Consider the following 12,546-nt stretch of genomic DNA (forward strand, 5'->3'; position numbering starts at 1 on the left):
CTAGCGAGGAAAAAATATTCATTTTTGAACAACTCAGGAAACAAAAAGTAGGAATCAGCTATTTAGATGAGATATTTCAATACGTAAAAAGCAGCGTTTCACTAGACGGCAACAACATCATCATCCTGATAAAAGTTCCCAAGTTAACAGAAAATGTCTACGACCTTATCAACCTGGAAGCAGTTAACATGAACGGCTCAACAGTGGACATCCCTTTCAACCTGGTGACGAAATTCGGCGATGACATCTATGCACAAACATCAGCCTGTAACATTTGTGACAACAACCTACCAATCACAGATGAATGCATTTTCAACATGCTGACGCACCGTACTCCCAAATGTCGAACTACACGACGAGAGAAAACTGTCCGTTTTAAAGAAGTAATCAGGGGCATAATCTTGGTTGACACTAACGACAACGTTCTCATAACTGATTCTTGTGGACAAAATCGAACAGTAAGCGAACCAACAATCATCGAGTTAGAAGACTGTTCAATAACGATTAAAAACGTCACGTTTACGAAGAAGCCACAACGATCATATGTCGGAGAATACCTAGCACCCATGTATGGAAAAGCGATGCACACGATTAAGCAACCCATAACGAACAACGAGTTCGATCGTATCGAAATCGATAACATGCGGAAGATAACAAAACTGCAAGAAATGAGCAAGTACCTACATCACGATGAATACGCAATCATCATCGGCACAATCATCCTTCTGTTGGGAATATGCTTTGCATACAAAATATTCATACTAAAGAGGAAAAATCCAACAAGGGTATTACCGCAGATCATAAGAATCGAAGAACGACCAATCGAGATGACATCCAACACTCCAGCCAAAATCACCCCGAAGAAAAAGACAGTACAACTTCCGAGATTCGCAATGCACATAGGTCAATCGAGGACGAATGACGAATCTTAGGGGGGAGGCGTTACGCAGATACCACAGCCAGACATGTTCTAACATGACGATGCAACACCGACGTTGGTCACACATTCCAACGGTCGACTCATTCGCTCCACCTCGGAAGTCAGGCAGACACAGGATACTCGTGTTACCAGCCTGATCTACAACGAAGGGTCGCCACCATGGTAGCAACGATCGTGAGGTCGCCACCGCGGTAGCAACGCTCAACGGTACAGCGTGGGGTCGCCATCGTAGCAAGTGATAGCACAACCCCACAACCGGAAGACAGCCCTCAGGAACGAACGAAGGAACCACCAGGAAGTCGATGGCGAGATGACGACATCGAGGGACCGCGATTGGCTGAGTGGTAAAACGCTGAGTGCGTAGGAAATCTATTATAAATTAGGGCCAGATAGGAACCAAGCTTCAGTCTTTAGGCTACAGTCGCAGGCAAAGGTGTCTCCCAAATAAATTAAAAAGAAAAATAAAATAAAAATTATTTTTTTGTTAGTAATCGACCACGAATTACATAACTTATACATGCAACAGCCAAAAGGGTTTGAAAAAGGTGAAGGTTTAGTATGCCGTCTGAATCGCTCTATTTACGGATTAAAACAAGCGTCGCGAAAATGGAATGAACGATTTGATGAGTTTGTACATAGACTTGGTTTCATTAGAAGCGTAAATGATCTTTGTTTGTATACACGTGGCTCTGGCAAAATACTGGTGATCATTCTCATCTACGTAGATGATATCTTGTTAGTTAGCTCATCTGAGAAAATGGTGAAGACAGTAAAGGCCTGTCTGGCAAAAGAATTTGAAATGACAGATGTAGGTGAAGTAAGAAATTTTCTCGGCATGAAAATAGAAAGAAATCCTGACAAGAGGATTATGCGAATCTCTCAACGTAGATATTTGGAAAGCTTACTTTGTCGTTTTGGAATGGAAGATTGCCGACCTATTGCCACACCGATTGAGTGTAGACTCAAATTACAAAAAGGAAACGAATGTAACAGGACTACTCATCCATATCGCGAACTCGTAGGTTGCGTAATGTATGTAGCGTTAACATCCAGACCGGATTTAGCTGTTGCTGCAAACTATTTTAGTCAGTTTCAGGCATGTCCCACAGATGAACATTGGGTACATCTGCGTCGTATTCTACGTTACGTAAAAGGTACATTGGACTATGGACTAATCTATCACGGAAATAATGATGCGCCAATACATATTAGAAGTTTATACAGATGCTGATTGGGCAAATGATATTGTAGATCGTCGTTCTATATCTGGTGGACTTTTCAAAATGTTTGGGGCAACCATAAGTTGGAATACAAAGAAACAAGCGACAGTATCTTTGTCATCAACAGAGGCCGAATTGGTAGCTCTATGCAGTGCTGTACGCCATAGTCAGTGGTTAATACGAATTTTAGAAGATTTAGGATTGAATATAGATCATCCAGTTTGTTTTCATGAGGATAACCAGTCCACTATTAAAATTATTAAGAATCAGAAGGATTCAGGGCGTATGAAGCATATCGATGTGAAACATTTTTATGTGCGAGAACTGGTAGAAAAGGGTAACATCGAGATAGACTATGTTCCAACAGAAAAGCAAGAAGCAGATATTTTAACGAAGGGTCTTCCTGCTCCAGCTTTCAGAAAACTGTGTGTCAGTCTTGGGTTGTCCGAGTGCAGTGTTTGAGCGGGCGTGTTAGGATAGCAAACCCTGTAATGTATTCGTTCATGGACTCTACTGTACTTCTTTACTTTAGGCAACACTGAAATAAAGTCTTTCTTTCCGATTAGTACAAGTAAAGCGGCAACACGAGCTTCTGTTTAAACTGCATAACTTTATGGATGACTGCCAACACCCTTTGATCCGTGAGTGCAAGACGGCCAAAGGTACGTGGGAATCAAGAACCATCATCAAAAAACGACGATGTCAACCAAGGTGTCACTCCTGAAGAAACTCTGCAAGGCGGAGTACGACGAAAGCAGTGACATGGAGGCACATTTGTTTCGAATGGATGAACTGTTTTCAAGTCTAATGAACGCGGGCCAGGAACTGAATGCGAACTTGAAAGTGGCCATGGTTCTAAAGAGTATGCCAGAATCTTACGATCATCTCACAACGACGTTGGAAACTCGTTCGGACGACGACCTGACCATGGAATTGGTGAAAAGTTAGTTGTTAGATGAAGCGCAGAAGAGAATGGAAAAATCTCAACAAAGCGAATCTATCTTACGTGTTGGTCCTGAAAAGAAGTTTACGTATCATCGATGTCGAAAGCCCGGTCACATGAAACGTGATTGTCCGATGGGAACGAATAACGGAACACCTTCCAGTGCGATGTATGATTATTCGAGGAAAAAGGAAAGTTTTTCTGCATCCGGTGGACGAGGAGAATCGATGAAGCACAAGCCTAAGGGTAAAGTAGCAAAATCATCTGAATTTTCATTCTCAGCAGGCGAGGTATCCCAAAACCAGAAGCAAATGACGACTTGGATAGTCGACTCTGGCGCTACCTCTCATATGTGTTGCGATCGAGCATTCTTTGATGAGCTCAAACAAAACACAGATATGAGCATCACTCTGGCCGACGGCAATGAGACAATTGTCAAGGGTGTCGGTTCAGGTCGATTGTACTGCTATGACGAAAAAGGAGATCAACGGAAGATTACCCTAAGCGACGTGTATTATGTCCCTAATTTAGAATCTAATTTGATTTCTGTTCGCAAGCTAGGGCACCGGGACCCTAATGCAATCCAGCGAGTTGTTCGTGAAGGCTTGGCGAAGGGAATTACTATCAAGAAATGTGACGTTTTCCAGACCTAGATGCGAAATTAGAATATCGTTTTTAGGCCGAAGCAATCAATGCAGCAGTATATCTCCAAAACATTGCGCCATCAAGGTCTCTCGCGAAGACGCCGTTTGAATTATGGTACGGAAAGCAACCGGACTACAGCAACCTGCATATGTTTGGATGCTCAGCTGTTGTGCACGTACCAACTGAGAAGCGCAAGAAACTAGATCCAAAAGGGAAAAAGCTTCTGTTTGTAGGATATGCTGATAACCATAAAGCGTTTCGTTTTGTAGATCCTACTACCAACAAGATAACTCTCAGTCGGGATGCGAAATTTATCGAAATGGAGGAACATGAGATGTCCAATCGTTCAAAAAAAGGGAATCCTCAAATCATTGAGTACGAGTTTGGCGATGATCGACAATTCAATGTCGATTCTGTTCATGATGCTAATGGTATAGAATCTGAAGAAGACAGCGCCGATGAAACGATGGTTGAGGAGGAGCTAATGAATACGGATTCCAGTATGTACGATACTCCAAACGAAGATAACGGTGATGATAACGGCGGTCAGCTGACGAGCTGACGGTTAGACGATCATCCCGTAGCACAAAGGGTGTACCACCTCAGCGTTTCCGAGAAACAACTGGAATGGTAAGAAAATCAACAAGTAAAAGGATTTTAATCACCCAGGAGTATTACGAACCCCGTACATATGAAGAAGCAATGATATGATTCAATAAAGTTAGTTAGTCAGTACCACTTGAAGAGGCACGTCCAATATTTGCTGCGCTCCTACACTGTCATCATCATCATCAATTAGTTTGATCGACCTGCATTCTCTTTTATTTTTCTGTAGTATTTTTTTCGTATGGTTTTGGGCTTGCCAGTTAATTTTTGAAGGCCGCTAGTGGCCAAAAATTCCCTTGTAAACTTTTGATATTATGAGCAATAGAACTATCATGTTCAATCTTAATTATTTATGTTTTTGCTGAGTCGAGTCTACCGAAAAATACGTTTTATTTGCTGGTTATATTTTATGTTGTATTATATTTCACATTTAATAATTCAACGTGAGAAACAATACATTACTGTATAATGAAAAAGGGTGACCCGGTGGACATGTGGATTCGTGACCCATTGGACATGTGGTGACATGACAGAACCGTGTATCAAATCACATCAATACTGAATATTCTGCTAAGGATAAATAAAGTCCAGGAAAGCAAAAACTGATCAAGAATCAAGATCGCCGGATGATTGTTTGGCATACGGACCAACAACACTAACAAACACAGCGAGAATTTATCTTCGTTTCTTAGCAGCGATTCTTCCAAGTATGAGCCAAATATTGAATTTTCATTCGAAACTGTTCATCGATGAAATAGATCACGAATGTCCATACAAGAAGTATTGTGGAAAACTTGAATAACAAAGTATATATTGAGAGGCAAGTTAAAGTTCTATAAACAATGTAAACATCTCTTGTACTACTACCGATCTTTTTTTTCTATACTACAAAAAACTTAAGATATGTTCTATTTTTTATTTGTTGCATTTACTGAAATGTGGGCTAATGCGTTTCCATTAAACTATTGTTATGAAATTTAAATAATAAAAATGAAAAAGGCATTGTTAAACCAAATCAATTAATTGACTGCTCAGTAACACGGTAAGTCAAACAGAAATAATTACGGATTTAAAGTTGATTATCAACTCCTGATGATGGTGAAACAATATAATGGAAGTCTACGCAGAAAGAGCTGTCGAGCATTGATGGATTACAATATTGCTTTACCTACTTGATTTCAATGTTCTACTAAATTGGTGATTCTATCCTTATCTTATTTTTAGTCATTACAATCGTTGGTGCGCGAAACTCAAAGGTGAATTCAGGTATACCTAGCACATCTTACGTTGTTTGATTCCAAATGTAAAATGTTGAGCTCTAGGAAGCATGTTTTACACTGCTTGTGCATTTCTGTCACTTGCACATGCTAAAAATAATTTACTGCTCGGCTTATAATGTGATCGCACATGGCGGTTTTTGGTAGAGGTGTGTTGAAAACTTTTCCCACATAGCTCACACTTGTAAGGTTTCTCTCCAGTATGCACCCGTCTGTGGGCATTCATCGTACTTAACTGTGAAAATGACTTATCACACATGTCACACTTGTACGGCATGGCGTTCATAGTGTGAAGTCGTTGATGGCGCCTCAGGTTAGACCGCTGTTTAAAGATTCGGCCGCATTGCTTACATTCAATTACGCCGGGTTCGCGATGTTGCAGTTCGTGTTCCAATAAACCCTTACCAGGTTTTAGCTTCATATCACAATACCTACATTTGTTTTCTACGGACATGTGCTGCGAATGCGAGTCCATGGCATGCATGATAAGCAAACAGTTGCTAGGAAACACAAGTTCACAATGTTCGCATTGAACATCTTGAGCAGGAGCAATCTGTTTGATGGTGCACTTTACAGCATGTGCTTTAAGCAACGATTTTAAGCGAAATCGCATCGAGCAATGATCACACTGAAAAGGTTTTTCTCCCGTGTGTATACGCCTATGTTCAATCAAACGAATTGTTTCCTTGAAACCTTTACCACAGTAGCTGCATTTGTATGGAACGTCGTCCAAATGGATACGTTCGTGCTGTGAGAGACAAGATGACTTTTTAAAAATTTTGCCACATATTTTGCATATGAACTGTTTGTTTCCTGTGTGAACATTTTCATGCCTCCGTAAAGTGCTTAAAAGTGAATAAGACTTATTGCAAAAGGAACACTCGTACCGAAACGTTCCTCCACTGGTGTGATTGTGATTGTTTAGCTGGCTTCTACAACCCTGCAGGGATTCATTTTCTTCTTCTTTCTTTGCAGCACTGTGCTCACTAGGTAGTAGATGTAGTTCTACATGACTAAGCCTTTCGTGTGTTTCGCATTCCTGAACAGTTATAAAGGTTTCTGCACAATAGATACATTTAATGGGCTTCTTCTCTATATGCAGCGCAACATGTTTGTTTAACGAGCGCACGGATGATATTATCACGCTTGTCGATACGCATTGACCGCAGCGAAAAGGTAAACGATCAACATGCACAATTAAATGCTCGTTAAGTGCATGCTTGGAGGTGAATTGTTTACTACACACGTAACAATGATACAAAAAGTCGAAAATATTCGCCTCACCGGACAGAGCCAGCTGTTTGTCATGATTACGCTCGTGACGATCAAAGTTCGCTTTTCCTACAAATCGCTTCTCACAATATCGACACGTGTATCGTCCTACACTAGAATCAATGCTCACCATCTCTTGATGGAACCGACGTTGATGTACTGAACGACGCATTGCACTTTCAAATCTTGCTTCGCAATAACTACATTTGTATAATTTGTTGCGATCGTGTTGGGAAAAATGTTTGTTCAACAGTAAAACGTTTTTTATTTCCCTGGAGGCACATGATTTGCACCTGAAAGGCAACATGTGATGATGGTCCTTATTTAGATGCTGTTTCAACATAGCGATCGAATCAAAGTTAACCATGCACAGCTGGCAAATGTTTTTATCAGAAGACAATTGAATTTGGGAAGATACTTCATTTGGTTGCTCACTGCATTGTTTTACAATTGAAACCGCATTTGTATCCGAATTCGCTATGGTAACGCTTGTGTCGGTTCTCCTGTTAACAACAGCTGTTGCCTCGATGATTGTCAAAACACACTGTTCAGCTGTATCTTGTAAATCACAAGAAGGTTCACTCCCGTTTTCTATAGTTTCGTTAACAAAAGTCGGACATTCCGATTTTACAATGTAAATTTCTTCCACAGCGTTACTACCAGTAACAAATTGCCTGCAATTTAATGAATAGATCATATTTAATCCAAATATACAACATAAATCGGTTCAACAGACTTGCTTAATGTAGATCACCTAACACCTATTCCGTACTTACCGGAGAATCATTGTGTATCACTGTTGTTCACACGCCTGCAATTGCCTCTCATACATCAATCGAAGTTGTTAATCTAGTGAACGAAACAAACCGATTGGTCTTTTCCAATAGTAACAGAAAAAACGGTGATAAGATATTGCAAATGTAAATAGCAGAGCGTTTACCAAGCTTCTGTTAGTTCGTTTTTTTTCTGTTGTTGTCTTTTTCGGTTGTCACTTTGACATTTTCTATTTTTACAAATTAAAAGTCAACATATATACAGGTTAGATGTATCCGAGTCGGATTTCGTCTTGAACGCTGAGCAAAAGCGTTCGCATGACTTCAGAAATTATGTGCAAAAGTGATTGAGTTTTTATTGGTCAGGCGTAATGCGAGTTCTAGAATCAATATCAACACAAATTTTTTTAATATTTAAAAACCCAAATGTGTGGACTGGCCCGGTGGTGTATGTAATAAACCTACCCCATCCACACGACAGGACCGGGATTCAAATCCCATCCGGACCGTCGCTCCGTAGCAAGGACTGACTATCTTGCTACGTGGTAAAATAAGTCTGAAAACGGCCTGGCCGTTCTAACCAAGCAAAACAAAAAATCTAAATGTGGGGAAATTCGGGGATCGCTGAAGCTTCTACACTTTTTCAACTTCAACTCTATTTCACCCTATCCTTTAATATATTAAGCGTTGTTAGTTTCCTGAGCATTTCCTCCTCCTATGTTGGCTTATTCTCATCATATTCATTTTCCATTTTAAATTCTGCCATTGACGGTGGTTCGAATTCGAGGAAATGTCATGATACTGTAATAGTGTTATGATATGGTTTTATGTTTGTTCTTTTTTTGTATTTTTCTGTTAATGAAATCTTGAAGTTGCCAATTTTTTTTTTAATTTTATTAACATGCAATTGATCTTTAAAAATAACATTAGCATACTGAAATTCATATATGTCACCCTGTGACCTGCGAATGGCTGTCAAGATCACCTCTTGTGTGTATACCTAGAGAAAAAAATATGAAATCGAAATGTCAAACGGTTTATTGGTACGTAAACAAAAAGAACGCCAGCGTCCAATTCAGTTGCAAATATTTCGTTTACAAAATGCATAAGGCATCGCAGTTTGATAATAAATTTATCGATCACAATCTTAGGCGATGTGTTAAAGTGCTATTTCCCGTTGTACCTTTGCGGATAAACATCGAGAGTGTTGCAATGCGCAAACAGCAAATGTTTTACATATTAGTTGAGCAAATTGATCTTCAAAATCTGATAGTATGTCACGATTTGCTGCGGTTGAAACAAGACACTTTAATAAATAAAATGTTCTACTTTGTTATTTCTTTTTGCAGCAAATAAGAATGACTCAAGTAAACGATCATTCCAGAATGTTCATTAGCACCATCGACAACGCATCATACGAACAGATAAGAACAGAACAATCGCTGCATGTAACATTCCAAGGGTTTGTTGATCATCTAATCAAAATTCTTGATAGTTGCAAACGAGAAGAGCTACATCTAGCTCTGGTAACGGAAAACAATAGCCATATGTTGCAAATTTTCGAAAAGAGCTCATTCAAAAATTTAACACATTTGTTACTTGCAATGGAAAATGCATCAACCGAAACTGTACTTTTTCACATTAATCAATCACTTCAAATGCTTCAAGAACAGACATCTGCATACTCCTTACAAGTGCAGAAGTATCAGACTGAGATGAGTTCAAAAAATGATACTATCAGCAAAATGCAGGAAGAAATGATATCCTTAAATGGGAAAATAAGGGAGCAAGAAAATTTGATATTCAACAGAAACACTGAAGAAGTTAATCGTCTGCATCAAACTATTAAAAATTTAAACGAATGCAAGGATGCGGAAGAAAAGCGATTGAAATCTATACTTCATAGCATGCAAGAGAAAATTGACCAACTGACGCAGGAAACTTACGAGCGCACAGAACGTATGGTGCAGGAAACAAAACGTTTTGAGATCATTCGAGAAGATAATGTAAAGCTTCGAGGCCAAAATGCACAAATCAAGGAAGAATTGGAACGATTACAGGCCAGCGTTTCATCACAGCAGAGCCGCGAATCTAGATCCGAGATTACTGTTGCAGAATTAAAACGTCAACTGAGCGAAATGCAGAGCAAACTAAAGATTGCCCAAAAGCAACGGTCGGAATTGGAAGCTGAATTAGAAGCAGAGAAAAATATATGCCACACTAAAAAGCATGCGTTGCAATTAACGACCGATGAACTTGCAAACGCCTCATCGGTTATCAATAAACTCAACAAGGAAAACGTCAAACTGCAAAGCAAAATCGATCTACGTACCGAAATAGCGATGCGTCAAGAGAAAATGCTGCTCGAAAAGGAAAAACAAACTATGGAACTGAGCAATACATTAGTAGCTATACAGCAAGAACATGTGAAAAATAAATCTTGTAACGAAGAGTATGCAGAAACGGTCAGACGCCTCAAGGAAACAACGGATCTAATAGAAGAGAAGTACCGAAAAAGTAAGTATTTGCAAGCAGGGCATCATTTACTAAATATTTACAATTTACAAAAAATATGCAATGTACGTTATGCTCTACGTTACAGAAATTAACGACATGATACTGAGAATGACAAACAATCAGCCCGTTGAAGGAACGTCCGTGTTGGGCTTTCAAGGAAGAAACTTACGCCCTCAGAATAAAGTAGAATAAAGAATACATTTTGTTTATAACGCATGCTAACGCACTTTAAAAAATACTAGTTATTAGTTAATGGTGACCAAAGTACGTAATAGAAAAATATGCAAACTTTTATTGATCATCAGGATTGTCCTTATCGTGTAGCGCGGTAGATGCAACAGAAGTTGCAATATTTACAGCTTGCAATATGTCTTGCTCTTGTCCGGCTTTCAGCCGCTCGCGTATTAGTTCAGCGATAGCCTTTTGTGTTCTACGTTCCAATTTTTCTAACTTTTTAGAAACATCCCTTTTCAAATCCCAATCAGGCTTACGCGGGGCAAGATTAGCAATATCAATTTCTTCAATAACAATCGGAGTTTTCATCATCTTAAGGTGCGTACCGACCTCCTTTTCCACAATCCCAGCGTGATCGTCCATTGCCATGGATTCTTGAAATTCTTCAGTTTCTGGTTTGTAATTTCGAAACACAGGTCTGCAATAAATTCGAATGGCACACAGTATAAAAATATGAACTCCATTTAGATTAATATATCGCCAATTTATACTAACGAGACGCTACTCACTTAGGTACAGCGACACCTTCTTCATCGTTGATGTTGTGCTGTTGTTCCTCATTTGTTCTCTTTCCTCGTAATTCCCGCAAACGATTTTTACGCTTGAGAGCTTCCTCCTCGAGTTTTCCTATTACTTCTGCCATTTGGGATAAATATTCGCTAAATTACAGCAGGAACGCTTGCATATTAGCGACAATTCCTTTCGTTTTGCGATATAACAACATCAACTGAGTGTGAAAAAACAAAACAAAGCATGAAGATGACATTTTGAATGTCATGTTGATTGATCGCGATTGGTAGCGGGCTTGTTTCACGCACTCAGTATGTCATAATATTCAAAAATCATCATTGTCATATTTCGTACCCCAACCGATCCAGTAAAGCAAATACTCTCTACAGATACAAAAAGCAGTCTTCCTTCCTCCTATTAAATTACTGTTCATTCAAGTACTAAGATGTTCGTGTTTTGTGAACTGTGCTACGAACAGAGAACAACGGGCGAGTTAGAATTCTATATAACAACTTGTGGCCATATATTCTGTCGTAAATGTTCACCAATTTCGAAGGAGTGTCCGATTTGTACGCAAATGAATAAAGACTTGCCATTGAAAGTAAAGGAGCACTTCATGAACCAGGAAGACCAGCTAGGTAAACAGCTATCAATTCCAAAACAGCAAAATGGACCAATTTATAGAAGCAAACTGGAATGTATTCAAGGAATACGGAACAAGAAAACAACGTTTCCAGAAACAGAAGCAAATGTATGAAGCATACAAAAAAGGAATTGATGAGGATAAAATACAGCCGCTAAAAGATTTTAGTGCTGAAGCTTTGTAGCATATATGCGTTGATGCTGGTTGTACGCAATAAAACTTATTTTGAAACAAAACACTGAATGCTATACGATTTTAAATATTTCTGCTTAAATATTTTGTCCATTCCAAACGCAAATTAAACCGCAATTTCGATTTAGTGTACACTACATTACGTACCGCGCCACGGTTAAACTACAAAACCATACTAAGAAAAAAAACTGAGAAACTTTCATGCTAATCAAAAGGAGGATGTGAGTATTGTTGAAATGTGCATCGACGCTCAAACGTCACTTTTGGTGAACACATTCTGTGTTCACACCTTGAACTAAATCACACCTTGAACTTTATGTATGTAACAATCTTGTAAATAGCAAATAAAGAACTCTAGGTTAGTTGAGCTTAAACCGTGAGCCAGAACGGATCCACTGCGTATGGTTATATTATTTGTGAAGCGAAACTCAACAGGTTATGGGCCCAGGATAGAGGCTTATAGTGAAAAATTCACGAAATAGTTTTGATTTGTTCATTCGATCGGTTAGTGTCGAGTATACATCGCAAAAGGACTCGGTCGCGTTTCCGAGCATAAAAGCTACAGTGGTAGTGCAAAAGAACAATGGCGGACACAAAGCTACGGTTCCCGAAATTGAATGGGACAAACTGGAGCACGTGGAAAGTGCGCATAGAAAATTTGCTGCAGCGTGAAGATTTATGGGACGTGGTAGAAAATTCCTCGAAACCCAAAGAAACATCGGATGATGATTGGAAGACCAACAATAGACACGCAAAAGCGAACATAATCTTAGC

At 39.3% G+C, this 12,546-nt stretch overlaps 3 protein-coding genes across 3 annotated transcripts; 1 reads left to right on the forward strand and 2 right to left on the reverse strand.

The window, feature by feature from the left end:
* Positions 1-4,696: 4,696 nt before the first annotated feature.
* Positions 4,697-8,078, reverse strand: LOC125760966 (zinc finger protein 345-like). Its single transcript, XM_049421624.1, has 2 exons — positions 7,680-8,078; positions 4,697-7,577 (listed from the first exon to the last, which is right to left on the reverse strand). Exons 1-2 carry the CDS (start codon positions 7,688-7,690, stop codon positions 5,687-5,689), a joined length of 1,902 nt encoding a protein of 633 aa, XP_049277581.1. The 5' UTR covers positions 7,691-8,078; the 3' UTR covers positions 4,697-5,686.
* A 96-nt stretch (positions 8,079-8,174) lies between these two features.
* LOC125760968 (spindle assembly abnormal protein 6 homolog) lies at positions 8,175-10,442 on the forward strand. Its single transcript, XM_049421628.1, has 3 exons — positions 8,175-8,948; positions 9,026-10,193; positions 10,279-10,442. The coding sequence occupies exons 1-3, from the start codon at positions 8,691-8,693 to the stop codon at positions 10,383-10,385; spliced, it is 1,533 nt and encodes a 510-aa protein (XP_049277585.1). The 5' UTR covers positions 8,175-8,690; the 3' UTR covers positions 10,386-10,442.
* Positions 10,443-10,462: 20 nt separating this feature from the next.
* Positions 10,463-11,201, reverse strand: LOC125760980 (coiled-coil domain-containing protein 12). The gene is made up of 2 exons (XM_049421661.1): positions 10,937-11,201; positions 10,463-10,845 (listed from the first exon to the last, which is right to left on the reverse strand). The coding sequence occupies exons 1-2, from the start codon at positions 11,068-11,070 to the stop codon at positions 10,485-10,487; spliced, it is 495 nt and encodes a 164-aa protein (XP_049277618.1). The 5' UTR covers positions 11,071-11,201; the 3' UTR covers positions 10,463-10,484.
* Positions 11,202-12,546: the final 1,345 nt, after the last annotated feature.

Source organism: Anopheles funestus, chromosome 2RL (assembly GCF_943734845.2).
Source record: "Anopheles funestus chromosome 2RL, idAnoFuneDA-416_04, whole genome shotgun sequence".
Classification (NCBI taxonomy): Eukaryota; Metazoa; Arthropoda; class Insecta; order Diptera; family Culicidae; genus Anopheles; species Anopheles funestus.

Excerpts from the sequence above, each read along its gene's own strand:
- LOC125760968 (XM_049421628.1), top strand. The coding sequence starts at position 8,691 with ATGAAATCGAAATGTCAAACGGTTTATTGGTACGTAAACAAAAAGAAC. Across the intron at positions 8,949-9,025 it reads TTGATCTTCAAAATCTGATA|CAAATAAGAATGACTCAAGT; the intron begins GTATGTCACGAT and ends TTCTTTTTGCAG. Across the intron at positions 10,194-10,278 it reads AGAAGAGAAGTACCGAAAAA|AAATTAACGACATGATACTG; the intron begins GTAAGTATTTGC and ends TCTACGTTACAG.
- LOC125760980 (XM_049421661.1), bottom strand. The coding sequence starts at position 11,070 with ATGGCAGAAGTAATAGGAAAACTCGAGGAGGAAGCTCTCAAGCGTAAA. Across the intron at positions 10,846-10,936 it reads GAAGGTGTCGCTGTACCTAA|ACCTGTGTTTCGAAATTACA; the intron begins GTGAGTAGCGTC and ends AATTTATTGCAG.